General features: G+C 38.8%; 1 protein-coding gene across 6 annotated transcripts in view; it reads right to left on the bottom strand.

The window, feature by feature from the left end:
* The window catches only part of CRCP (CGRP receptor component), a 37,910-nt gene that overhangs the window by 10,421 nt on the left and 410 nt on the right, over positions 1 to 27,079 (bottom strand). Inside the window, exons 1-4 of one of the 6 annotated variants that reach the window (XM_065418233.1) lie at positions 23,896 to 23,947; positions 22,762 to 22,798; positions 15,851 to 15,949; positions 12,875 to 12,969 (exon numbers count right to left, since the gene is read on the bottom strand). In XM_065418233.1, coding sequence (XP_065274305.1) covers positions 12,875 to 12,969; positions 15,851 to 15,859 — 104 coding nt within the window. In that variant the 5' untranslated portion in view covers positions 15,860 to 15,949; positions 22,762 to 22,798; positions 23,896 to 23,947. Of the gene's footprint in view, positions 1 to 12,874; positions 12,970 to 14,279; positions 14,329 to 15,850; positions 15,950 to 22,761; positions 22,822 to 23,895; positions 23,948 to 27,079 lie in introns of those variants that run through there. The other 5 variants (XM_065418232.1, XM_065418231.1, XM_065418235.1 and 2 more) reach the window with 5 other exon arrangements.

The raw sequence follows: 27,079 nt of genomic DNA on the forward strand, positions 1-27,079 counted from the left end.
AAATACAATTTTAAAACCCCCCTTTTGAATAAAAGTATTTGTTCAAGAACTATTTTAAAATTAGAGGAATCTCCTTTCTTTATTGCAATCTGTATTTGCCCAATATTTCTTTATTGTTGTTGTTATTATTAATGAGTAAATTAGAATAAAAAAAGAATCCGTTAATATTTATGGTTTTACTAGTTTGCCATCTAGTAGTAAGCTACCATTTTAAAAGGACTAAAGCTTCTTTCCAGGTTATTTAATAGAATTCCAAAGAGCATTTAAATGTATATTTATAGCAACTCCAAATAGCTTCTCATCAGTTTCTCAGAACTGGAGGAGGTTTCAAGAAAGAGGAAACCTCACATTCTTCAAGAGGAAAGAGATGCCAAAACTCACAGAACTGTGCTCACATGTCTGGGCCCTTGCAACCAGCTGGTCATTGTCTCCAGGCCTATGCCCTCCAGATACTAGGGATGTAAAATATGAAATGATTAAATGGTTGACCGATAAGTATTAGTCTTACCGTTAACCCTCCCTTGTTTACCCACCTCCTTCTGGGTGACGATCAGCTGGCAGAAGTCCTTGCTGGGTGCCGGGGCAGAGATGCCATTTTTGGGACACCAGCAAGAGGTGATTATGGCAACCAGGAAGGGGTGGGCATCACAAGAGGTCACTGGGAGCCTAGCCCCCTCTTAAAGGGGCTGGGTCGATAGTAACACTCTAGCCCAACGGGGTCTTCGGCCCAGTGACGAGGAGGGTCCTGTACACCCCTTTGTTGGTAAAAACAGTCCCTTCAGCCCCGCTGACCTGAGGGGTGACCCCGGTGGAAGGATACCACTCGCTAGGCCAAGAAACACCTGGCAGTGCAGGGAAGCAGGATGAGCAAAGAGCCAGTCCAGGGCTTTCGCGGGGGGAGGGTGTCGCCAGCCAGGTAGAGGGAGCATGTTTAGGCCATGGGGGGCAGGCAGAGGCTGCGGGCCCCGTCGGGGAGTAAAGTAGTCCCTGGCCTCTGCCTGTGCCACTGGACGGCGCACTGGTCAGTGCTGTGGTTTCAGCTGATAATTGAAGGGAAGGGAAGCTGCTGCTGGGGTGGCACGGAGCGTCTGCGGAGGCCGCATCGGGATAAACTAGGTACCTGGGGCTTCTTTCCCTTTTCCTGGGTACTGACGATACGAGGGGGTGCTGGGACCCCTCAACTGCCCCAGGCGCTCCTGGCTAGGCCTGTTGTGTCACCCCCAGTATGAGTTCAGCTGCCCTTCCCCGTCTTTCCAGGGCAAAGAGGGAGGGGAGACGCACCATCCTAGGCACTGTGAGGCCCGAATCGGTTAACCAGTTAACCCATTAACTGATATAATTTTAATAGTTTAAACAGGTACTTTTTAAAATGATATTTACATCCCTACCAGATACCATTTCAGTCCTCAGACATAGTACCAGATTTCCAAGGCTGACAAACACCTTACAATATTTAAGACACTTCAATGCCTTATCACTTATGTATGCGCCCTAGTAACCATTCAACAGCCAAGGCATTAACATGAGAAAACAGTGACAAGTGATATGCTGCTCTGGTTTGTGTGTGTGCACGAAAGAGGGAATTTAATACTCATGAAAGGACCCTGAATGACAGCCCCGGAGACTGAAGCCCTCTGTTTATCCACAGAACATACACAGCATAAGCAGCAGTAGTACAAACTTTTCCAGGCTGCTCCACCAATATGTCTCTACTCTGACCTGAAGGAAAAATCCCACATTACCAAAGACAGGATGACCTGACAGGTCTTTACCATCTCTGATGTCCATGATTCTATGAACAGAATATTCCTATGAGAGAGAGAACACGGCTCATTCAAATCTGAACCACGCTGGTGAGGCTGAAACAATGGTGATAATTATGTGTGGTGATTTTTGTGATGTGGATGCATACCCATTAAGAACTCAGACTACCTTATTTCACAGGAAACTCCAAAGAGCTTCATTTCAAATCTGGCCAAAAACAATGTCCTAAAGGAGAAAGACTCTATCATATTTTACTTAATTCCCCGAGCCGTTCAGTTACCATTTTTATAAAAGCACTGGAAACTGTTCTAAAATAAGTCTCAACTTTAATACATTCACAATACAGTTTTTAATAATAATACGCCTGTGAAATACTTTATATTTAACAATACAAAAAATTCTACATTTGAATTCAGCACTTGAGATGACAGCATGGTCATGGATGCATCCCTTAAAGTACAACTACCAAGATTTGTTCTTCAGAGGAAAGGTACATATTTACTAAAATAAACTGAGTTTTCAAAGTGTTTTTAGAAATTCCTGTTATTGTTTCACTACCTATACAGTGGTAGTGCATACCTTATAATGTTTTACAAAACAGGTAAGGATCATAATCCCCATTTTACAGATGGGAAAATTGAGGCACAGAATGACTAATTGGCAAGAGTTCTTTTGTATGCTTTGTGTTTGAAGATTTGAAGAAAAAACAAAGATACCATCTCCCTTGAAATAGGGATCAGCTAGTGTCCCTAGCCTGTCCAGAAGGCCTGTCCTTCCTTGGCAGTGTCTACACGGGGGTGAAGAAGAGAAAGCTCCTTGCTCCATATCCTCCCATGCAGGGTTTACCACAATCTAACCCAATGTATCTAACCCAGTTTGTCCACTGCAGAGACTACATACTCTCTCTTCTGTCAGAGTACTTGTTCAAGGTTTTTTCCTCCCATCAATAATCCTTTTTGCAGCACAGCATTTAGCCTCTTTAATTCTGAAGTAGGACTGATTGCACAAGAAGAAAATGATGGTTTACAAAAGACATGCAGGAGTCAGTATTAGACTCATTTTCTGTACACATTACCCTTGCTTTGGTTTTGGAGAGTCAAGGATAAGAATCCAATATGCTTCTAGTCTCTGGGAACTCTGAATATACCTCCACTGTTTTTCCATATTAGCCATTTATGAAGATTTCTCTACCAATAATCCCAAGCTTGTTTACAACAATACAGTGTCTGTTAAGAGTGTAGCTGGATTTAGAACTGAGCTGAGGTCACATTGCTGGCTGCTTTCTGTCTAAAAGAAAGTGTTTATTACTGTTGGAGTTCATTACTATTGTGTGCAGCTGAAGACACAGACATGTAAGAATGAATGCTGATTAAAGATACCAGCATAAAATGTTCTAATGCTACAATTAAATTGGAAAAACAATCACAGAAGGAAAAAACCTACACTCGTAAAAGAATATTATAAAAAAAGCAAAACAAAACAAAAAAACCCACCCCACCCCATATAAAAAAGATGTCCTGGCTTGCTTGGGGATAGGGTGCTAAATCAGTGTCTTCAACTGGCATTGGATTAGGCCATGGTTCACCTGAGTAATCATATAAGATGAATTTTTCCTAGAGCTGAGAAGCAGTATGGATGGTCCAGTGGTTTGAGCACAGGCCTGAGAGATGAGCGATACCAAGTTCTAATCCTGGCTTTCAGTTTGGCTTGCTATGTGGCTTTGGCAAGCCACAACTTCCAGAGCTGTAAAAGGAGGATAACATTTGCCTCCCTCACAGAAGAGTTGTAGAGATTCATATTTGTAAAGCACTTTGAGAAAGAAAAGCTTTATGTACCAGTTAAAATTATTTTTAATATTAAATGACAATAGTCTAACTGCAAGTTCCTCACGCTACACACTCAGGCTTTGTTTTCCCCTCCCCTGCCATTGCTGCAAGATGCATGTTACTCAGTCCTTCCAGGTGACCCCAATCACCTCTATCAAGAAAAAAATCCTTGACTAAATAAAGGGAAAAAACTGTTTATTCCTAAACAATGGCTCTTGTTCTTGTTTTTCAGGCTGGAAGGAGCAGATGTCCTTGGATTTTGACCCTCTCTGCGCTCGACTTCAAAATGAGTTTGAAAAAAGTGTTTAAACAAATGTCTAGCTAGAACCAATTCTAACAAAATACTGGCTAGCCATAGGGTCGTAGGTTAGAACATTTAAATATATGTATTATTTGTAACATGGTCTGGCCGCATGCATATTGGTCAATCCAGTTGTGTTAGGGGCTGGTTTAAAATGATGAACCCACGTTTCAACATGGTTTCTTAACTCGGTTTGAGCCCCAGTTTGGATGGCATGCCTGCCTTGAGGTGGGAGAGATAGTTGCCACTGTTGCATTTAAAGCATCTTTTAGCTTTTGAACAAGTTTTATTCTAGAAAGTAAAGTTATAATAAAAGGGGCAAGGAACTTAATACAGAAAAAATAACAGCTGGGATCAGGTGAGTAAGCAAGATGTCAAGGTTTCCATTGCAAATATATAATTCTGAAAAATACACAGGTTTAATAATCTAATTTATAGCATCTAGCCAAAAAGAAGTCACTAACAAAGTTGTAGCCTGCACTGAACAGAATGGAGCGAGGATATATTTTATGAAAACTAAACAAAATGGTGGATCAAAATATTACCAGAAAGCAGAAGCTGTTTTGGAAAACCATTTTTGCTCTGCAAGTAAAAACTCTATTAATGGGGAAAATTGGGTTTTGACAAACCATCTTTAGCATGTCGGTTTTCCAACTAACATTGATATATGTAACATTTAGAATTATTTATTCCCCCAAACAATGCGGAGCAATAGGTTCCATCTCCTCGTACCTGTCAGGAAATAATAAAGATATTTTAAAAATACAGCTGTTTGAAAAAAATTCTGTGGAAAAACAAAAATCCCTCATTGCTTCTTCCCAGAGGTACCATAATTCATTATGGAAAAGAAAAACCTGACATTGTTTTTCTCACTTTTTACTAAATAATTATTCACTACAGAGAACATAATCATAATTGTTTGTTTGTTTTTTCCCAATTATGCCTTGAATATTGGTCACATATAGTTTTTGTTTGTTTTTTTCTCAATTATGCCTTGAATATTGGTCACATAACCATAGCTATGTCATCCTGAATATTAAAGATGTTATAATTTCAGTCTTATTTATCTAGATTCTTCTAGAACAATTTTAAAAGACACAGATCTCCAGTTAACAATACCGTGTTATTGGCAGAACAGACAACAATAAAAACAACTATAGACAAATGTACATCATAACTAGAACCATCTAATGTGATCATTAAGCAGAAATACTCATCAATCCTTGAGACAAGGAATATAGGTTCCAAGAGTGTAAAGCAAGGTCATCTCTCAAAGGGTGTTTTGACTTAAACGTCATCAATAGAAAACATAATAACCGATAATGTCGGTTTTTAGAAGGCTTATCAGCAATACAATATAATCTCAATGAGAAATGCTTCAACAAAAGATGAAATCATACAGACTGTTCTCAGTTTCCAAAATTTATGTGCAGAAAAATGAGGGGATAATTTACAAGAGGAAAGTAGCAAGTCATTACAATGTTTTATCTGGGCAATTTCATTGAGCTTTTGATCATAGTGCTCCCTTGCAGAAAAATGACTAAGTGCATCAAAAAAAACATTAGCAGCAGGGTACAAAAATCAAAAAGCAACATGAACAGTTTGTATGTTTTTTTATCCTAAGATGCCTGAACAGGTCCTAGCAGGTTATAAACTGCAAATACTAATTTATACTGAAAAAAAATTAGAAGCCTCAGGCATGAGTTTTAATGTCTTTCAAACACTGGGTATTTAAGATTGCAAACAATGCATTTGAAAAAAATATACAGGGCTTCAACTGGAGACACAAAGGAAACTATGAAAAGTTACCAAGGGAGCTATTTGAATACCAGTAACTAGTCATCTATTTACTGATCGACCTAAATACTGTTCTGACCATCAGAATTGTAGGTTATCTTCTGCTGGTAAATCATTTTGAGATAATGGTTGGGTTGATCATAAAACTAGGCTGTGTGAGTACGTTGATAGTAGTATGAATATTTATTCCCATGGTTATTTTTCATTCAGCAACCTACAACAAGAACATGTTGTCTTATAACTATTTGTTTAGGAACTATCCAGAGGTAGGGATTTGTTTAACAAATAATCCGCATGCACATAAGTGGAATAAATATAGCTGCATCTATTGCCTGGGAGGTCCGCGCTGGCAGTTCCCTCTCCTGTTTGCACAGATGTACTCTAAGGGTATGTCTACACTACAGCTGCTTCTGCAGTACAGCTACAGCACGGCAGCTGTGCGGCTGGAGTGTAAACACTTCCTACATTGACAGAAGGAGTTTTTCCACTGATGTAGGTAATCCACCTCTTCGAGAGGAGGTAGCTAGGTCCCTATAGGTTGACCTAACTATAGTGCTCAGGGGGCAAAAATTTTCAGTCTGAGTGACAAAGATGGGTGGACCTAAGATTTAGGTGTAGACCAGCCTAAGTGTGTGCTGTGAGAATACCACAGGGGATGTAAACATGGAAGCTCCTCTTTCCTCTGTATAAACAGCAAGCCCCTGACCTCCCTTTCCCCAAAGGAGAACTCTCCTCTTCTCTTGCATGCTGCTGCAGGGGAAGGGGAGATAGAAAAAAAATTCATGTATGCCATGGCAGAACAAGTACCCATGCCCTATGACACTAGCAATAGGTAGGCTACCCCCTACTCACTATATAAGCCGGGATTGAACAGCCACTGTGTTGTATTAGAGCAAAGAGCTCAGAAACTGATCTGCTCCCATCTAAGCCAATGTCAAAAAACTCTCACAGATGTCAAGTCACATAGGATCATGCCCTACAAGTGTATGTAGGGTTCCTTGCTAGCATATACACATGCAGAACCTGATTATAAACTCCATCAAAAATAATCTTCCCAAGAGGCCAATGTTGCCAGTCTCAGTATGAACCCACAATTAATGCTGCCTTTGCATGAACAAGAATACACAGCAAAGAATTTAGGGTCTGAGTTGAACTCATGGTTAGTTATACCAGAAAAACGCCAGGAACTTTGGAATTCAGGTCAACCCATCTTTAACTTGCTATAGCATACCTCGTTTAGGCAGCGCATGCCCTAACTAAGATGTGATGTGTGCTGTTAACTAATTAACAGCACACTGTTGCAATGCCTCTGCAGATTTAAGTCGTATTGTGGATGCTACAATAACAAATACAAATAATTAAGTATTATGGTGAAAATTAAGGTGGGAGCACCAACTGTGATCAATAGCAACCCAAATGAATTTTGTACATTTACTCTTTTAACCAAGTCCTTGTAATCAAACGTTAACATTAATATAGATATTTTAAGTAGTAAAACTCTCTAGGTTGTCCTTTTCAAGTTCTACACATTCTCATGGGAAAAAAATCTAGTACAAGTGCTGTACAGCAGGTCTGAGCTCTGGTAGTCTCCTCTTGCAATAAAGGTGGAGATCTGCACAAGTGGGAAGAGTAGCCTATCAGCGCCAAGATCCACCATTCAGAACTAAAAATCAGAATTTCCTCCCTCTGCATGGAGGCAGATTTATACTTAAGGAACATAATTTTTCTAGCTGCTAGAAGAAAAATCATATTGTGGCATATGCTACCATTACTTTATATTTTATCACATGCTTCAAACACACAGGGTTAAATCCGATCGTCCTAATTCAGCCAAGACTCCCCACTAGGCCTCTGGCTGGAATCAAGATTACAGGAATTGCTCTGTAGATAATACGCCCAATTATGATTGCACTGAAGCGTGGGAAGTACAATGGATATTTTTCAGGAAGCTAGAAAATTATGCTGTTACTTAAGTGGTACCATTTTGTCTTCCAAGAAATGTTTTCATTCTGAAAACTCTGGAGGAGACAGCAATGACAAAACACGCAGCCCACCCTTAAACATTTTAAGGGTTTTGCTTTGTTATAATTTTTGTCAATGACAAGGGAACAGTAAAATCAGGATGAAATACATTTTAAAGTGCTACTGATCTTCAGATCCAAATTTCTTTGAATTTGTCGGTTTAAAAACTAAAAGGACAATGTCTGGGTCCTAACTGTAATATACTTTCAAATATTTAGGTCCACCTGATATCTAAAAATTGATTCTCCTAAAATAAAAATTACATAATACAGGCAAGAAAAAGTGAGAGAATAGTCAATTTCGATTTAAACTCAATTACAAACCATAAGATTGACACCTGCTCTTTTAAATGAAGTGGTATTAACAACCACATAGAAAAATATCAGATCCTTCTACAGAGGACTAGACCTGGAAAATAAATCTAGAGTGACACACAGTATCTTCCCCTTGTTGCCTAATTTTAGGGTATTAATATTATTGTTTATTTTAATAAAGGTTATAGGCTCGCCAATTGATCTGATCAGAACTTAATAAGGTTCTTGTCCCAGAATCAGGCTACACAGAGTCTTGCAAGGACCCTCGGGATGTATGACAAGGACACTCATGCTGGGAACAAAACACAAGAAAAGACTTTTATTGACATAAATGGAATAGTAATCAAATGGAAAAGTAATCAATCAGAATTAAAACAGAAATAATACTGTTCTGTCTTAGAGGTACATGTGATATCATTTACTATAAAACTTCCTAGGTTAACATACTCACACCCTTCCTTGATAACCTGGTAGTAAGAGGCAAAGGACTAGCCTCGACTGTGGCATGCCAAAAGAGTCCGATGGTCCAGGTTCCTCAATTCTCGGGTGGAAGATGAAAAACTTAGGAGAAGCTAGAGAGCTAGAAAGCTATAGAAAGACCCAAGAAAAACTAACCTAAAACCTAACTAAATATGGTGGTTTGCCCCTTTTATAGCACCTGAGCACTATGTACCCACCTTCTATGTCCAAATTTAATTTCCTTACCCACATACTATAGGGTACGCTTACTCTATAGGCTGGTATATTCATAGGTATTAATGTCAATTAGCTCATTCTCACATGTGTCATTTCTGGCCTGAACCGGTGGTTGTTATTTCCATGTTCTTTGTGGTGTACCCATTAAGTGTAGAGGGCAATCGGTAAGCCACTTATCTATGTCAAAGATCACAAACTTGCTTTAACTCATCATCTATGCTAAAGGTCACAAACATATGTATGCTAACCTGCTTTAGCTCATACTGGATGTGGCCTGTAGGTTCCTTGAGTTACTGCCAAAATACTCTAATACAAAGCTATAAATCTATTATCTATTATAATCAACAACAAACCCATAAGAAAGGAAATAACACAGCAAGCAAGCAGGCTAGACCTTATATTTCCAAATACAACACTGCTGGATTTGCTAACGAATTAATTAAAGCATAAGACCTCAACGAGGTAGTTATATAATTTACTGGGATGTTAGCTTATAGCTTTTTTACTTTTAAATTCTCTGTTCCAAGCCTTGAATTTCATCCAAATGCTGCTGAGGCCCAAGTATGGCTACATCTCATGTCAGACAGTATCAGTGAGTTAGGTATTTGCATGGCTTTGAAACTGCCCGTTAGCAAGCCAATTGGCTGAAAGCACTAAAAACTAGAGGTTTTAAATTGTTTTAGTATATTTTACTGCTTTGTTCTCTCTTTAAGAGGACTGAAAAATAAATTCACAGGGGTTGCTAAACGCCCAACAAGTGTGTTTTGGAAAATGCATCAACATCACTGAGCACAGCAGTAATAATGAGAAATTTAGATCAGACCAGACCACTGATCCCGGAAGGCCACTATGAGGAATAAGAAAAGACTTGTGGCAGTTATTTTAATGAGCTCTAACTTGCAAGTGTAGCCAACGCCTGAGCTAACAAACCCATCTAAAATTCTGCTATATAACAAAAAGAACAGGAGTACTTGTGGCACCTTAGAAACTAACAAATTTATTTCAGCATAAGCTTTCGTGGGCTACAGCCCACTTCTTCAGATGCATCTGAAGAAGTGAGCTGTAGCCCACGAAAGCTTATGCTGAAATAAATTTGTTAGTCTCTAAGGTGCCACAAGTACTCCTGTTCTTTTTGCGGATACAGACTAACACGGCTGCTACTTTGTAACCTGCTATATAACAGTTCCCCCTAGTGTTCAATAGGTGCAATAAAATGGAAAAAGGGTTTCTCATTCTCACATAGTTCTATTGAGTTGCATACCTTAGTTCTTCCTGTGCCATTGACACATCAGACAGTACAGTTCCTCCACGGACTAAATCACTTGCCAGTTATGGTACTTTTTCCCTGGTGATCCCAGCACATCCAAGATCCTCCTGTCACTGTCTTCTGCCTGTTCTTTCTTGTCCTTTCTCACTTTCTCTTTCCTCGAATACCCAGCTGAATGTTTGCTTAGTGTGTCTCCCATCTTCCATATGATGTACCTCTCCCAATCATCTGAACCTTCTTTCTTTGATGATATTTTCTAACATGTCCTGCTCTGTCAGCTCCCTTCCTCTCACATTTGTTATTTTATTATTCTATAAAATGTATTGTCTCTTCCACAGGCATCTGTGATGGGAAGCCTCTGAGTCTCTGGTCCATACAGTAGCATGCTCAGCACATTCACATTGTATCTTCTCTTTAGTTTGACGGGGAGACTTCTGTTTGACCAGATGTTGTTCATCTTTTCAAAACATGGTGTTTGCTTTTCCTCATCTTGCATGAATATGTTTATCAAAGACACCTTCAAATGTCATTACACTGCCCAGATAGCAGAACACTTTTTACCTGTTTAATTTCTTTTCCATCCTCATACACTTTTGCATCTGTTGTCCAGTTTCTTACCTTCATAATCTTGATTTTCTCCGCATTTATTTTCAATCCCATTTTTGTTGCTTCCTATTCTACCTCTGATGTAAGAGCAATCATTCTTGTTCCACATCATACTTAGTAAAGCAGTATCATCGGCGAAGTCAAGATCATGTAACTCATTTCCGCTAACTCATTTTACACCATCCACAATGCATTGTGTTGTCTGTTTCATCACCCAATTTATTGCTAATGCAAAGAGGACTGGTGATAACTCACACCCTCATCTAACTCTAGTCACAATATCAAACTACTGACCCTGTATTTCAGCACAGGGAGAAATGTACAGTATATAATTCAGTGACGCTTGCTGTCTACACAAAAAAATGACTGTCATGGGGATTTCAGGAAAAACTCTTTCACTTTAAGTGTCAGCTCTTTATAGTAAAAGCTCTTCTCATACACACTAATACTTCCGTGTCAGACCTGGAAGGGATTAGGAGAGCTTGTCTGAATGCTTGAAGTTGAAACTGTCCTCCTAGATTATGTAATTTGCTCAGAAATCCCCAGAATGCTTTCAATTTTGTTGCATGAATGTGGTTTACAGGATCTATGTAAAGTACTCCATTGTAGGATACAATGCTGGCATACTATCTGGGCAATTAATGTTGACTACAGTTGAAACGAATGAAAGCAGCACAAGCAAAAATGACAGTATTGATATTAAAGTCAGGTGGCTTCTCAGTACTAGTACCTCAATGTCAACACTGAGAGTGATGCAAAATGATCCGCAAAATGTTGCTAACACTCTGGGCACAAGACACAAGGTTTGAATGGATTTTCTTTCTGCCCAACTTACTGCTGTTTCCAAAGAAGTAAGCATTTCCCTTGTAGTACTGTACATGACAGATAATCTTAACATGTGTCTTTTTGGGACAGAACCAAATTAGTTTTCTCCCCAGAGCAAGATTTCTTTATGGAATCTCCAGAGGAGAAAAAAGTAGTCAGAGAATCCACGTGGAGTACACTGTTCCCTTGTGGTGTTAAGCAAGTGGGTTAGAAACAACTGAGCCTTTGTGAAAAGCTGTGTTTGAAAAAGGAAGGATGGAAAGAGAGAACAGATTAAAGCTACGCAGAGGGGAAAAATTGACTCACTCCTCCCAGTTCTCATGAGCCTGAAAATTTCTGACAGGCTTCACTCACAGTTTGATGAGGTGTGCAGGAGACCTAGCCATTTCGGGCACTAGGAATACCCAGTCACACTAATGCCTAAGAGAAAAAATGTTTTTGAAGCTTGTTGGAAGTATGAGGGAAGCCAGTCAAACTTCCACTCTGAATTCCCCAGAAGAGACTATGGCTCTTGTCTGGGTGTTTATTCAAGTGAACGCAGATTTCCTGGAAATCACAGAGGATACACCTTTAGTGTCCAAGGAAAACAGAGAGGGGAAAAGAAATATCTTAATTTGCTGAACATTAATTAATTAGAGGGTACAATTCTGGGAAGCTGCTGAGCATCCGCAACTCACAGACTCAGGCAAGAATTAGTTTCTTCAACAGATTACACATTTCCCAGACATCTCTATGGGGACCTTATGTTCAGTCACACTAGTATGCCTATTCTTTGCTGGGGAGACATCAATTTTTTTTAGGAATGGAGTTATTTTTCTGAGGATAGAAATGAGCAAGATGACTCAACACACTGAGGTTTTTCTTAGCGTCCCTTTTTATTTTGCTGAAAATCCATCCACCTCACATAGTTTCTACCTCAGCAAACATATTTTTTAATACTTCTTTGCATTTTGACTATGAGAACTCATGCTGAACACTATAAGGCAAACAGTTTGAGAAAACTTTGGCAAACAGCATCCATTTAAAGCAAATGTGCATGTGTGTAGGTGTTCATCTGAGAAAAAAGGATGGTTAGACAGAGAATTTTAATTTTGTCCTTTATTTTTCCGTGAACTGGGTTAGACAAGTTAAGCAAAAGCAGACAAATTATTACATTATTTTTATGTAGAGCTGGTTTTGAATATTCTCATGCACTCTTATACACATACAGGTCCGTCACATCTTAGGCGCATTTAACATGCACGATTTCAGCTTTACGCAGTCGGCAAAAACAAAACAAACAAACAAAAAGAGAAAAATAATTTAAATACTGTTTCTGTAGTGCGGGCGATTCCACCCACCATTACACTCAATGTAATTTTGACTATACACAATTTTCGCTTTAGGCGCTGACTGTGGAACGTAACCACAGCGTAAGATGAGACAGACCTGTACTCAAAAGAAGATCTTTACTTACTTGGTTAGTTTATGGCCTTTCATTGCTATGAGGAAATCTCTCACAGTCTCAGGACTTTGGAATCTGCATGGTGTTTTGGATATGTATTTCAATGTCTGCACAAGGTTGGAAAAAAACATAGATTATTACACATTTATTTTTGCTTTGAGTCATATGAGATCTCTATGAAACAAGTTATTTTATGAAAAATCTCCTCACTCCTTCTGAGAGAAGTCTGACTGGGGAACTTAGTTCTTTAACGTCGTTCAGAAGGTGGAATGTGCTGTCATAATTGGCACAATCATTTGGATTTCCCTTGATTCACGAAGATCATATTAATTTTTGCTGAAAGTGTAAGCAACAGGCAGTATATAAAAAAGTAATTATGTGATGGCAATTATGCCAGCACTTATCTAGGAAACCCTTCTGAAGTTGGTCCATACAGAGAGACACGGTCTAATGCTGAAAGACAGGAACTCCTATGTTCTAACCCAACTCTGAGGGTTCCCTCTGTAGTGTTGGACAATCACTTGACCTCCCTGTAACTTCACTTGCCCATCTGTAAAATGGGGATAATATCTACCCAGATTTGTAAGTGCACTGAAGTGTATGGATGAAAGGTCCTTTTTTAGTGCTAAGCATTTAAACACATGCAATTCAAAGAGTATTCACCTGTAACACATTTTCTTTATTAATTTGAATGAAATAATCTTAACTGGCAGATCAAATTGGGACCAAGGTATTTTTAACATCATCAGAGATTTAGAATGTTTTGTATATGTATAATTCTAACAATACAGAGGATTTCAAAACCTTGTTTAAAAAGGCATCCAGTTGTTAAAACCGAACTGAAGAAGAACCTTATCGTATTCATCCTTGGGACCATGTAAAGTTATTTTCTGCCAAGTGTTCATGAATTCAGTGCCAATGGTACTCTCATTGCCAGGCCATAAATAGCTCATTTGAGCTCCACAACTGAAACAAAGCCTTCCAGCATAAGGATGTTTTCATCTTTTACAGCTGAAAGCGTACTGTAATCAGCATATTTGGCAGTGCTTTCCCAAAGAGCTCAGAAGTTATTTATGCAGATCACAATTAAAAAAAACTTTGCAAGGATATTGTAGTAATTTATTCAGATATTTTCAGTGAGACAATACACTTCCCTGCTTTGTTGATCTTTTACACTAACATACGCTTTAAAGGATATGTTATGTTTTGTTTCTCTGTTTAAATGAATGAGAATCCAAGATGACAGATAATACATCTTTCAACTTATCCGAGCCTGTCATCCTAACTAAATGGAAGGCTTGGTGAAGAATCCCTGCTTTAGTTTTAAATAAGTATATGCAGACTGCAGTTTACAGCTCCCTTTTTAATTTGACAATAACTTATGAGCTTTTGTGGGCATTGCTTGAAAAACACCCACTATAAGGAATTGGGATCAGAACAGGCTTCCAGAGAATTCTTGCATTTTTCTGAAATAAAAAAGTACAAACGTACTAAACATTACTATTATTTACCAATTTCCCCATTAAAATACCATTTTCTATTAGAGGAACACAGCGCTATTTCAATTCTATAATGATTTCTTTTCAAAACTCTGCTGCTTCTTCCATTAAAAAAATCAATTAAAAGTATAAAAATGTCATATTATGGTCAGATCAAAATTCAGTTCCTGTTTACTAAGATAGATCCAGCAACTGCAATACCAGTGGGCACATGCATGCACAAAACTTGTGAGTGTGTATGCGTGATGGACAGAAATAATTCCATTAAGACGAGTACCTAAAGCAAGTACACCTAGAATTAGTCTCTCTCTTTCTACTGGCACAAATAAATGTCTAGATGGCAAAATGCATGTGAAAGCATTTCATATACTGGCAACAATATAATTAAAGAGTTAAACTGTAAATTATGTTTAGACATAAATATAATCACAGAATGGTCTTTTCCCCCATATATTTGAAACACATCAGAATGAGATAGTAAATCTCAATGTAAAATTAAATTAGATTTTTGTAAACTCGATTTTATCAAATCTAAGGCTTATAAATTGCAATTTTGTCCTTTCAAACAAAAAACAAACAAAAAAAGTAAGCCTGGACGAAATCTTGCTCGCATGAACAGTTCCCCAGCAGTCAATGGGACTATTCATGCAGGCCAGGAAAGCTGGAACTGGCTCAGTATTAACCATGGTGATATTAAAGACAATTCTCTTCCACGGCCACCAGAGGTCAGATTACAATTGTTTTAAGTAATTACATTTGATAAAGCTGCTAATTGAAGATATTCGGAACCATCCCATCATGTTAACGATCAGTAAATAATAGTTTTAAAGATTTTTCTAACACCACATCAAACATTTAATACTGAATTTACCAGTGACTGAATGTATAATTTAGTTACACTGTGTAATCCAAGATAGTAGTTTCTTTTTTAGTTGGAGAATTTAATTTACTTGTTTTTAACAGAGAAATCTATAGACCATGTGTGTTCTAAACCTCAGGTCTGAAACTCCTAGCCTCCCTGGAAGTACAGATTCAAATACAGGCAGCATATGCTGGCAGGCTTAAAAAATATATTGAATGTAGTTTGCTGTGTTGAGGTCTTTTGAATGACACCTCAAAACCAGAGCCACAGCCAGTCTGCTCTCTATAAACATTAAAAATCCTTTGGCCATTTTCATAAGAGCAGGAGTTTGTCCTTGTGTCCTTGACCAAAATTGCTCCTTTCCTCCATGATGGTGCACACCAGCTAGCCAGCACTTTCCAGCTGTATTTCAGTTGTGCTGTACGCACACAGTTTAAGCACCACTTTCAGATTTTTTGGGGAGGAAAGTTATATTACAAAAGTCAAATATGTATTTACTGAAACAATGTTCATGAGTAGGAAAATTCCAAGACTTAATTTTGCATGTGTGATTGTAAATGATGAACACTGTGACACAGTCCGGCCTCTGACTTCTGCTAGAGTGCTAAGGGCTATAGCTCTACTCACTTCGTACATGATAGTGTTCAGATTCTGCTGGCCAGAGCTCTGTTTGTGTTTTCCACTATCTTTGCGCTGCTGCTTAAGATCGGTAAGTAACTGGAACACCTAAAAAGAAAAAAAAATTAAAAGATTTTTTTGAACTAGTTTAGCATTTTTTCTACTGCCATTTTTTAAACATGTGTTATTAAATATTACCAATCAACTACAAAAGATTGCACTGCTAGTGACTGACTGTGGGATTAAAATGGAGACATTTTGGTAATGGAAAAATTATTTGTGTACAAGAAATGATGAGACAGCAGATCATTCTAAATTATGGTTATTGGTCTTGAATTACACCTCTACCTCGATATTAACGCTGTCCTCGGGAGCCAAAAAATCTTACCGTGTTATAGGTGAAACCGCGCTATATCGAACTTGTTTTGATGCGCCAGAGTGCGCATCCCCGCCCCCCCGGAGTGCTGCTTTACCGCGTTATATCCTAATTCATGTTCGTTATATCGGGGTAGAGGTGTATGTTGAACAAAAAGATGTAGGAAGTGTTGGACCAAAGCTGTAGATATTTGAATGGACTATCAGCACTTGTTGAAGCCTTACCCAAAAGCCCCCATGAAAAAAGTGGTTACCAGAATGAAACTATCAGCCACTTAACTCTATTCCGTGCAACTGCTGGCTATGTGCCACACCCTGCAGTTCTCAATTGAAACTCCCACTGAAATCAATGTGACTGTTGCTGGAATACCGGCTGCAGGATATGGCCCTATGTTATAGTATGTAATGTGTGTATACGGATTAACCTACAATATTAAAAGAAAAATATTCAAAATATTCTGTTTTACAGAAACTTAAGTGTGCTGTAGGTGCAAGAAGAATGTGTGCCCTACATTGGGTTTCTGTAATGAGCCTACCAAATTAGAGCCTGATGCTGCAAACATGACTAAGTGTAGTGGTGCTACTATAAATTCACTTCAGTGGGGCTGCTTGCAGTGAGCACTATGCTTAATAGTAAGTATTTCTGGGATCAGCTTAGCAGGGTGCTCAGATGCCACAGTGATAAGTATGGTATAAAAACCTCACTAGATTTTATTAGTACTCGAGTTCCTTAGAAAAAATAAACACAAGCAGCAATATTGTTGAAAAAAGAGTAATAAAGACGTCTCCACGTTTTTAAATGCTCAGAACTGTAGGAATGAAATTAACTATTTGATGTGTTATGTAATAAGAATTTTTAAAATAAATTATGTTTCAGTTTCTAAAATAAAGTATTGACAAACCTACTACACTGTTGCTACATCTTCTTGCATGACAGTCAGAACTGTAGTAAAATGTAAAGACAACTTCTGTTATTCTTTTCGGCCCCAATGCAGCAAAGCACTTAGGCTTCAGTGGTTCACATGCTTAAGTGCTCCCAGCCAGGCTGTGGGAGGCATTCAGTACAGAAATGTTTTAAATAATCTATTTAAAATTCCTTTTATACTCTGTGAAAGTTCTGTGTTCACAGAGAGCCCCACAAAATGCATCCTTATGGGTCATCACTGATACCAAGAGTCTCCATGCCCTGATACCAAGAGTCTCTTCTGATGCATATATTGTCCTGGAATAATGCCTTCTGGTGCGTCACTAATGAGCTCAGAAGAGGGAGTAGATTTTAAGTCTAAAAAAGAATTCTCTAAATATTTAGTTAAAAAACAGTATTTCTCTATCTAAGCATTTACACTGTACTCATTATATTTGGGCCCAGAGTAGCAGATGGTATTATTTTTAAGGTTGCAATAGACCAAAAATAAATACTGCTTACATGCCCCATTTCTGAATTGTCTGTTGTAATTTTTAAACTTACTTTAACAGCAATGCTGCTTGCTGCCTTAAATTCTGGATCCATAACCACAGATCCATATTAAACTACAATTGCATTGCCTGGGAACAACTTGGCTACTTGTGCACTTATTGTGAGTGCCTTCGCCTCATGCCTCCCAATATGTTCAAAGCTGATAACAAAATCTAAGTAATGGACACCCTTCTATTTCTGCTTCCTTAGTATTTAACACGCCCCACTCAAGTTTCACTTATAAATCCCATGGCCTTGTAAAAATTATTGTAAAAATTGGTTCATAAAACTACAATGAAATATGATGAGCAATGTTACCAGGTTCATAGAACTACAATGAAATATGATGAGCAATGTTACCAGTAACTCTGCCATTACAGCAAATGTTGCTATAACGGATCTTCAAACAAAGTGCAGTCTTTATATACTAAATACAGTACAAGTAAATATAACCAAACTGGGACTTGAAAGAGGACACTGATTCCACAAACCTACATACAAATAAATATCAGGTTAAATGAGGGAAAGTGAATTAGAGCTGCATTTACACTCTACTTATTCTAACCAATGCACTACTCTTTTGTAATATTTTCTCTTATAGAAGGAGATAGGGAAGAAAGCATATTGTGCAAGATTCCCCCTGCCTTCATCTTCGGCAGCACAGTTCCTTCAACACTAGTTGGCATTTTCTAACTGTGGTCAAGAGAAACATGACTAGCCCCAATCCTACGTGGGATATCATTTCCTATAATTTTGCACATCTATTTAGCACCTGCCACCTGAGGATCTCAATGCACTGTGAACACACTAACTGTATACCACAGTACATACCAATACACTACTGAGCCAGGCAAGTGTTGTTTGCAGATGATGAAAATGAGGCACAAACAGGTGAAGCAACTAGCCCAAGGAAATCTTTCAAAGAATCAGGGATAGAACCACTCACAGTCCTGTGCTTCATTCAGACATTTTTAGTGCAAAATATTAGCTTGGCACTGATTGAGTTAGACACGCTCGTCAAGCTGCAATACAGAGAAACGAAGGCACAAATAGCAGCCCGAGAGAAATAGGATACTAGTTTTAGAGGAATCTGTAAACTGAAGAGTGCTGAAAAATGTGCTTAAAATGCCTACAGCTGCAGACACTGCAAATCCCTTCCTGAAAAGAATTAAAAAGCTATATGTGCTGAGACAACTATGCTGAGAAAGGGAAATGGTGAATGAGCAGTCTCATCAGTAATTCCATTTTCCACTTCCTTTCACTTTCTCACTCAGCACATATGGGTATATATGGCAATAGTGGGGAGGCATTGAGGCTAAGATGATGACGGCACAGACCGAGGGACAGAAAGTGGTTTTAATAAGTGCAGATATTTAGTGCATATAATTAAGGGTCCGATCTTGCAAAGTGATCAGCACCTCACTGCACTGAGCCCTTGTTCTGGGGTGCCAGAAGATTTACACAATGCAAGAATTCTTCTTGTACATGAAAGGTAGGATCCATACCCAATTTTACCATAACATCCTTGCATGTTGAAAAGGAATACAGAGAAGTATTGGAAAGGTCTGATTCTGCAGCAAGCCATAATTTCTTCCATACTTCTTGCTTTCCATTCTGAGATGGTAGATTTTTTTAAATAGATATTTAATACCACACTTACATCCTCTGACATAAAACCATGGGCTATTTTCTATTTCTTAAACAATAAGATTCCTTCCAAATATTTCATTAAAGATCTTCTAATGACTGACAGGTGGCATACTCTGCCCTCGTCAAACACTTCAAGACTTAGCTCAAAATCAGGATGAAATGGATATATAACCCCAAAACTTCAGCAAGGAAATAATCTGAAGAAAAATGTATGGTTTTTAAAGCCTTTAAAAAAAAATGCACTGAAATCCTCAAGTTACCTGATTGAATTTGCACCTCATACTAATGTCACATTTCCATCTTACCATCACCAAAAAGGCATTTTCACTCTGAAGACTGTAAAAAAGGCTCAGTAAGGCCTTCTCGTCACTAAGAAAAAAAAGGTGTTTTCTTAGCTAACATGGTAAAATCTTAATGAAGGCAAGGGAGTTGTAGTTCTCATATGTGTTAGCAGGTCAAGGTAAACCCTAGGCTCCCCTCTAGAGTTTACCTGGCCCCACTAACACATTTCCAAACAACAAACTATTTGCCATTACTGAGATTTTACCATGTTAAGAAAACACATTTTTTCTGTAGTGTGGACTTACTCCAAGATCTTTTAAAACCAAGCTGTAAGAGACTTACAAAGAGCTTTTTTTTTAAAAGCACTGATTTTAATTTCAGTAGGTACTGCAGAGAGTTCTGAGCTGCAGGATGGTTCAAGTTAAGCATGAAATAGTGACCCTGTTATCAGCAGCCGTTTCAGAAAACATCTGGATTTTTTTTTTTTTTTTGCAAAGATTTCCTCCAGTTCTAATTCTGTTTTTCTCTGCAACATGAAAATGGATTCAGCAGTTGATCACAGAAATGTAGGGCTGGAAGGGACCTTGAAAGGTCATCTAGTCCAGCCCCGTGCTGAGGCAGGAACAAGTATACCTAAGCCCATTCCTGACAGGTATTTGTCTAACCTGTTTTTAAGAACAGGGATTCAAAACGACCCTTGGAAGCCTGTTTCAGTACTTAACTATCCTTGTAGTTGAAAGGCGGTTCCTAATATCAAACCTAAATGTCTCTTGCTTTAGACCAGGGGTCGGCAACGTTTGGCACGCGGCTCGCCAGGGTAAGCACCCTAGCGGGCCGGGCCAGTTTATTTACCTGCTGACGCGGCAGGTTCGGCCGATCGCGGCCCCCACTGGCCGCAGTTCGCCGTCCTGGGCCAATGGGGGCGGCGGGAAGCCGTGGCCAGCACATCCCTCGCCCGCGCCGCTTCCCGCCGCCCCCATTGGCCCGGGACGGCGAACCGCGGCCAGTGGGGGCCGCGATCGGCCGAACCTGCCGCGTCAGCAGGTAAATAAACTGGCCCGGCCCGCTAGGGTGCTTACCCTGGCGAGCCGCGTGCCAAACGTTGCCGACCCCTGCTTTAGACTAAACCCAATAATTCTTGTCCTATCTTCAGTGGACACGAAGAACAATTGATCATCCTCCTCTTTATAGCAACTATATTTGAAGACAGTTAGTAGGTTTCCCCTCAGCCTTCTCTTTTCAAGATGAAATATGCCAACTTTTTTTTTAACCTTTCCTGTTAGGTCAGGTTTTCTAAACCTTTTGTCATTTTTGTTCCTCTCCTCTTCTCTCCAATTTGTCCACATCTTTCCTCAAATGTGCACCCAGAACTGGACACAGTATTTCAGATGAGGCCTCACCAGGGCTGAGTAACGTGGGACAATTATCTCCCATGTTTTACATAAAGGACTCCTATTAACACACCACAGAATAATATTAGCTTTTCCCACCATAATCCCCAGATCCTTTTTAGCAGTACTACTGCCTAGACCAGTTCCAGGGAGGCTAGGAGTTTCAGACCTGAGGTTTAGAACACACATGGTCTATAGATTTCTCTGTTAAAAACAAGTAAATTAAATTCTCCAACTAAAAAAGAAACTACTATCTTGGATTACACAGTGTAACTAAATTATACATTCAGTCACTGGTAAATTCAGTATTAAATGTTTGATGTGGTGTTAGAAAAATCTTTAAAACTATTATTTACTGATCGTTAACATGATGGGATGGTTCTGAATATCTTCGGATGCATCCGAAGAAGTGGGTTGTAGCCCACGAAAGCTTATGCTCTAATAAATTTGTTAGTCTCTAAGGTGCCACAAGTACTCCTGTTCTTTTATCTTTCCATGTATTGATATTATGGTGATTGCTTTATAATTGCTTGGGTCCTCTTTGTTCCTCTTTCTAAAGATAGGTACTCTGTTTGCTCTGCTCCAGACATCTGTGACCTCACCTGTCCGCCAGAGTTCTCAAAGATAATCGCTAACAGTTCTGAGATTGCTTCAGCTAGCTCCTTAAGTACCCTAGGGTGAATTTCATCAGGCCCTGCTGACTTGAATACATCTAGTTTATCTAAACATTTTTTAACCTGTTCTTTCACAGTTCAGGCTTATGCACCTTTCCCCTTGTTGTTAATATTAATTGTGTGAAGTATCTGGTCACTATTAACCTCATTAGCAAAGAATGAAGTAAATAGGCATTAAACACCTCAGCTTTCTTGATGTCATGAATTCTTAACTCTCCTTCCCCACTAAGTAGTGGACCTACACTTTCCTTCATCTTTCTCTCACTCCTAACTCACTTATAGAACCGCTTCTTATTGCCTTTTATGTCCTTTTCTAGGAGTAACTCAATTTGTGCCTTAGCCTTTGTGATTCTATCTCTACATGCTCACGCTATTCTTCTGTACTCATCCTTAGTAATTTGTCCATGTTTCCACTTTTTGTAGGATTAATTTTTTATTTTCATGTATCATTCTCTTGGCTGTATATTCATTTCTGTCTTAAGACTGGTTTAAAAATGTCCATTTAGGCACTACTTTCCACAGGTACAAAGTTGACAACTTCAAAGATTTTGGGCCTGATGAGAGAACAGTATAACTGCAAAGAAACCAGGGCAGTTGCCCAGATGTAAAACTGGTGTAAAAGAGAATCAGACCCCAGGTTATGAATACTGCATACAAACAAAGTAAGGGTATTCAGCAAATTGGTAACATAAAAATGTGGGAGAAGAGAAAAGATAATCATTAAAATTATTGATGTTCTGAAGGACTATTTTCTCATGGATTTGAGGACACACATACAACACTAATATTTGGGTTTGGGTTTTTTTTGTTTTTTCACAGATTTGGGATCAAACCCTGCTCACATTCACCATGCAAACAGTACAATAAGAGCTTTTCTAGGTCCCCTTTAAAGCCAGGAATAGACCCCATTTTACCAAACTTATAAAAACAAAAATTTCAAATGTGAGAAATCAGAAGTTATACACAAATCTCCCTGATTTCTTGGTTACAACTCCCTGGAGACATTATTTGTATTTGGACCAGGACATGCTCTCATTGACATCAAAAGGAGTATAAATTGTCAGTTTAAAATCATGGTACAAATAAACTTACCTCAAAGTTACTCAGCAATGCAGCATTTGCGTCTTTCCTGGAAAACAAAAAATTATGCATGTCTCAAACGAAACTGTCAAAAATCTATTCTCTATTCTTTGCTGATCTGTGTTGACACTAAAAAAAAAGGAACACTTCTTGTTAATTTCTGAGATTTTTTTTTTTATAAAATCTTCAGGATCACAATTCTGTTAAATCCTCTATAATTTCTGGCTATTGCTGCCTTTCGGAGTTACTTATTTTTGCACACTCCAAATGCAGCTATTACACAAACTAACTGTTTAAGAATATTTGGCTACAACTTAGCCCACAAAGCATCAGGAAGTGTTTAACTTGCACAACAGAATCCTCTGAACTGGGACACCCCACGGAATGGCTTATCATCCTAATTAAGAACCTGCCCCATTACTCCAGGATTAGATAAAACTCCCTGAAGTTTTGTCTGAGTGAAGAGCGATAGGCAGAACCATTACAGAAGACTATTATAAAAAAGAAAAAACTATACTGTACACAATACAAATGAAAGAATACAATAATATTCATTGCACTTCATCTTAATTTTGTTCTTTTAATGTTTATTTGACAAGTTCTACACTAGCAGACTGAAGTTTAGAGCTTCCCACCAACCAAATGCTTCCCTATTAAGTGAAACGTATAATAATTCTATCCCAATTAACCAAGAATCATTGACATTCACTATCATTAGGCTAAACAGGTTTGCTCTGAGTTAAGCATGCCCTAACTAAGTAGAGGATGCTGTAATTTTATTTTTTAAAATAAATAAATAAATGTTATGTAGAAAAACTAGCCAAGAGCACAATACATTCTGCTGAGCAAACAGACAGTAGTAACAACAACAGAAAGTTACCAAACAAAACACACAAAAAACACTTTTCTCTGGGGTCTGTGTTGCACCATATAAAAAGGTAGAATGTATTGTCAAGTAGTCAACTGTTTGAATAGAACTGTCACATTCATCACATTCAAACAAGCTAAATGCCTTCCACAAACTTCCACAGGTTCTATTATTGATTTTAAATGAAAGGGACCTCCTAAACTGACTCGAGAGAATCTTCAGCAAGTAAGCTCACACACACACACACACACACCAGTTTTCATTCATGTTTTACAAACCATATCACTTTTGTTTATTTGGTAAATGCAGTTATTTGGAATCTTTGCATTCAGTCAATCGCCACAGAAATCCCTATGGATGAGGACATTCTTTGTTATAAATAATAATAATGCCATGGAAGAATCACATATAAAATCATCCAATTAAAAAAGTGAGATGATTATGTGCAGTAAACACAAGGTTTGCAGGATGTGGGTCTGTGGAGAATAAGCTTTTTAAACTACATTTAAGTCAAAGGATTGGTTTGTTTTTAAAACTGTACACCTCTACAGTTCAGGGACTTTTAGGGCACAATGGCTTAAACTCTTTTCATGTACCAATGTGTGCCAAACCTAAACCCATCCAGACCTTGGATCTTCTCAACATTTTGTATTTTGCCAGGCTAGTAGGATTTTAAACTGAACAATATAATAGAAACATTATTGCTAGTGTGCTTATTCAAGTTGAGTTACCTCTTTATGAAAAACTGGCACCGTTTATAAAGTATAGATTTCAGTTTTCACATCAGTCCCAGCCCTCTTATGGGTAATAAAAAATAACCAACCAAAAGATTTAAAGAAAAGAATGTACATAAAATACCAGAACTTATTTTATTTTTTATATCAGTTCGATATATAGTTTTATATCAGATGTCTAAACATAGCACTCCGCTGACTCAGAGTTGAACGGAAAAGGAAAACTGACTTGATTTCAACACCAACTCTGTAATGTATTAGAGTCCCTTCAAGAGTTATCAATGGCCTTAATTGCTGTACTAAGTGAAATATTACTGAAAGATTTTTCTTGATATAATACTATTTATTTTACTCTATGGGAGCCCTTATTTTTAAAAAATTATTATTGGCACCTTATGCTTCTAACATTGAAAACTACATTCCATTTCTAAACCAAAACATTTTGTGAACTTTTCGGGGGGGTGGGGGGGGAAGGAATATAACAAATTTTCATCTTTGAATCTCTAGAGCTTTGTGACAATTTTATCTGAAGATTTTCCTCTTCTAAGGACTGCCTGAGGAACAAGATGGGGGTGTTTGTTCATTAGGCCCCAACAGGGCTGAGAGTTCTACATGGGGTGGACTGCACAATATTCCCACCATATTCAATGGGTCTCAGCACTGGGCAAAGGTCCACTCCCACGGACTCACTGCAGGATCAGGATCCTGCAACCACTTATGCACATACCTAACTTTACTATCATGAGCAGTCGCATTGAAATCAATGGAGCCATGCTCAGCTGTAGAGTTGTGCATGTGCATAAGTGTTTGTTTGCAGGATCAGACCCTCAGTTATGATAGGTCCTATTCATCAAAGGAATGAGTAGGAATTTTTCAATGGGCCAGATCCTGTCACGTGTTGAATAGCCCCTTATGTCCTGATCCTGCTAATTGCTTTGTGCATACACAGAGGTCCTTTCAAGCACAGTAGCTTCCAGGGCAGGGGCCTTACTTTAAAAGTTGCAACTCAGTTTAAGGCTGACAGAATACGGTCCTATATTTTTAATAAAAACAACACCCCTCTTCAGTATCCACCTCTGAATTTCAGTAAGTAGCTTTAATTATAAGAATGGAGAGACCGCGTCTCAGATGGTATAGAACACTGTTAGGTCCACTGATGTCAGTGAAGAAGCTATGCCGACATACATCAGCTGAGGTTCTAGTACCTTAATACCCATATTTATCAGAAATCAGTGCTGTATGTATGTAGATAACAGCACAACTCAACATTTATGCAACTTGCTTTCTATAAATACTAGTTTAATAATTATCTCTAGCATTCATTTTTAAACTTCAAAATAGATTAAATGAAAAATTAGATTATTTTGTGTCTCAGAGATATTGCCAAAATGGTAGTTTAACTTTTTGGAAGTGCGTACTACTGTCTATTTAGAAATACATAGGTTTGTGTTGTATACATGCACAGCACCTAGATATACAACACATTGCTGGAGTTCCTAGCACTACTGCCCTGAACCAGCACTCTTCTGCTGTAGTAACTTTCTGGTTTGTTTGTTTTGATTTTTAATTTTGTTTCATGTTTTTGTTTATTTTTGTTTGTTTGCCTTAATTGCTTTGAAGGTTTGTAGGCTAGGCAAGAATTTGACTTGCCTCTTGTGTTTCGAATTGTAGGTACATGCACATTATGTTTCCATCCTCTCTGTGCCAGTCTGCTCCATTCTTGCAAGCAGGCATAAAGGTCCCCAAGGAGCCTCAAAAGCAGGATTTGGATTTGACTTTATGGCAAGATCAGAGAAAGAAGATGGGGAGAATGTTATGTCCATGCACATCTGACTAGAAAGGATGGTTTTATTAGAGGGTTAAAACTATTCGCATGGTATTTTACTCAAATAGATGTTTCAGCAATATTTTTCAAGCAAACAAAAATGCAGTTTCTCATCAGAAAACTGTTAACAAACTGTCCAAGAGCACTGGCCTAATCCGGAGTATCAATACCTAAATAATTACAGTTTTTAACATATTCCAAGTATTTCGCCTCCGTGCCTCCCCAATGTTCCTCTTAAATTTACACAGGGAGAAAGTCAGGTGATTATTAGATTTGGGGTGCAACAAAGCACTGCACTACGCCCACCATGCAAAGCTACTACCCTTCGTATATTTCATGGGTCCCCATAGTACTTTGCAGCTATGTCCTGCATCCCACCTCAATTCTGCATCAGTGCAGGATGATACTACATAGCACCGATGAGGTGAGAAGACAATTATTCTGATGTGGTATCGTGATGGGAAGCACTAGATGTCAAGGTTCAGCCTTGGCAGAGTACAGACCCCTGTGACTTGGGGACACAACACTGTCAAAGTGCAAACACCACCACCTTCTGCAGCCCTGACCTTGGCCACGGAAGCAGCTGGCAAATGGGTGAGGGGGAACCCTCACTCCCACAGGTTTAAGGGGCAATTTCACCTCACCTCAGCAGCCCTGTGGGGTCAGGATCCCACCTCCTACACAAAATTCTCAGTCAGCCCCAACTGAAAGGGAAGCCCCCGGAAAACACCTCACGCACCATGCTCAGCTCCCCCTTCAGGCAGATCCCAACCAACAGGGGGGTCCCCTTATCCTTTAAAGTCCACATCCCACTCCTGTAGCCAGACCCCGCCCCAAGAGGAGCTCCCCTGTAGCCAAAACCCCCTAGAGGGGATTCCCTCCCCCAGCTCCCCTCGCATCCAG

Source organism: Emys orbicularis, chromosome 17, assembly GCF_028017835.1.
Source record: "Emys orbicularis isolate rEmyOrb1 chromosome 17, rEmyOrb1.hap1, whole genome shotgun sequence".
Lineage (NCBI taxonomy): Eukaryota > Metazoa > Chordata > Testudines > Emydidae > Emys > Emys orbicularis.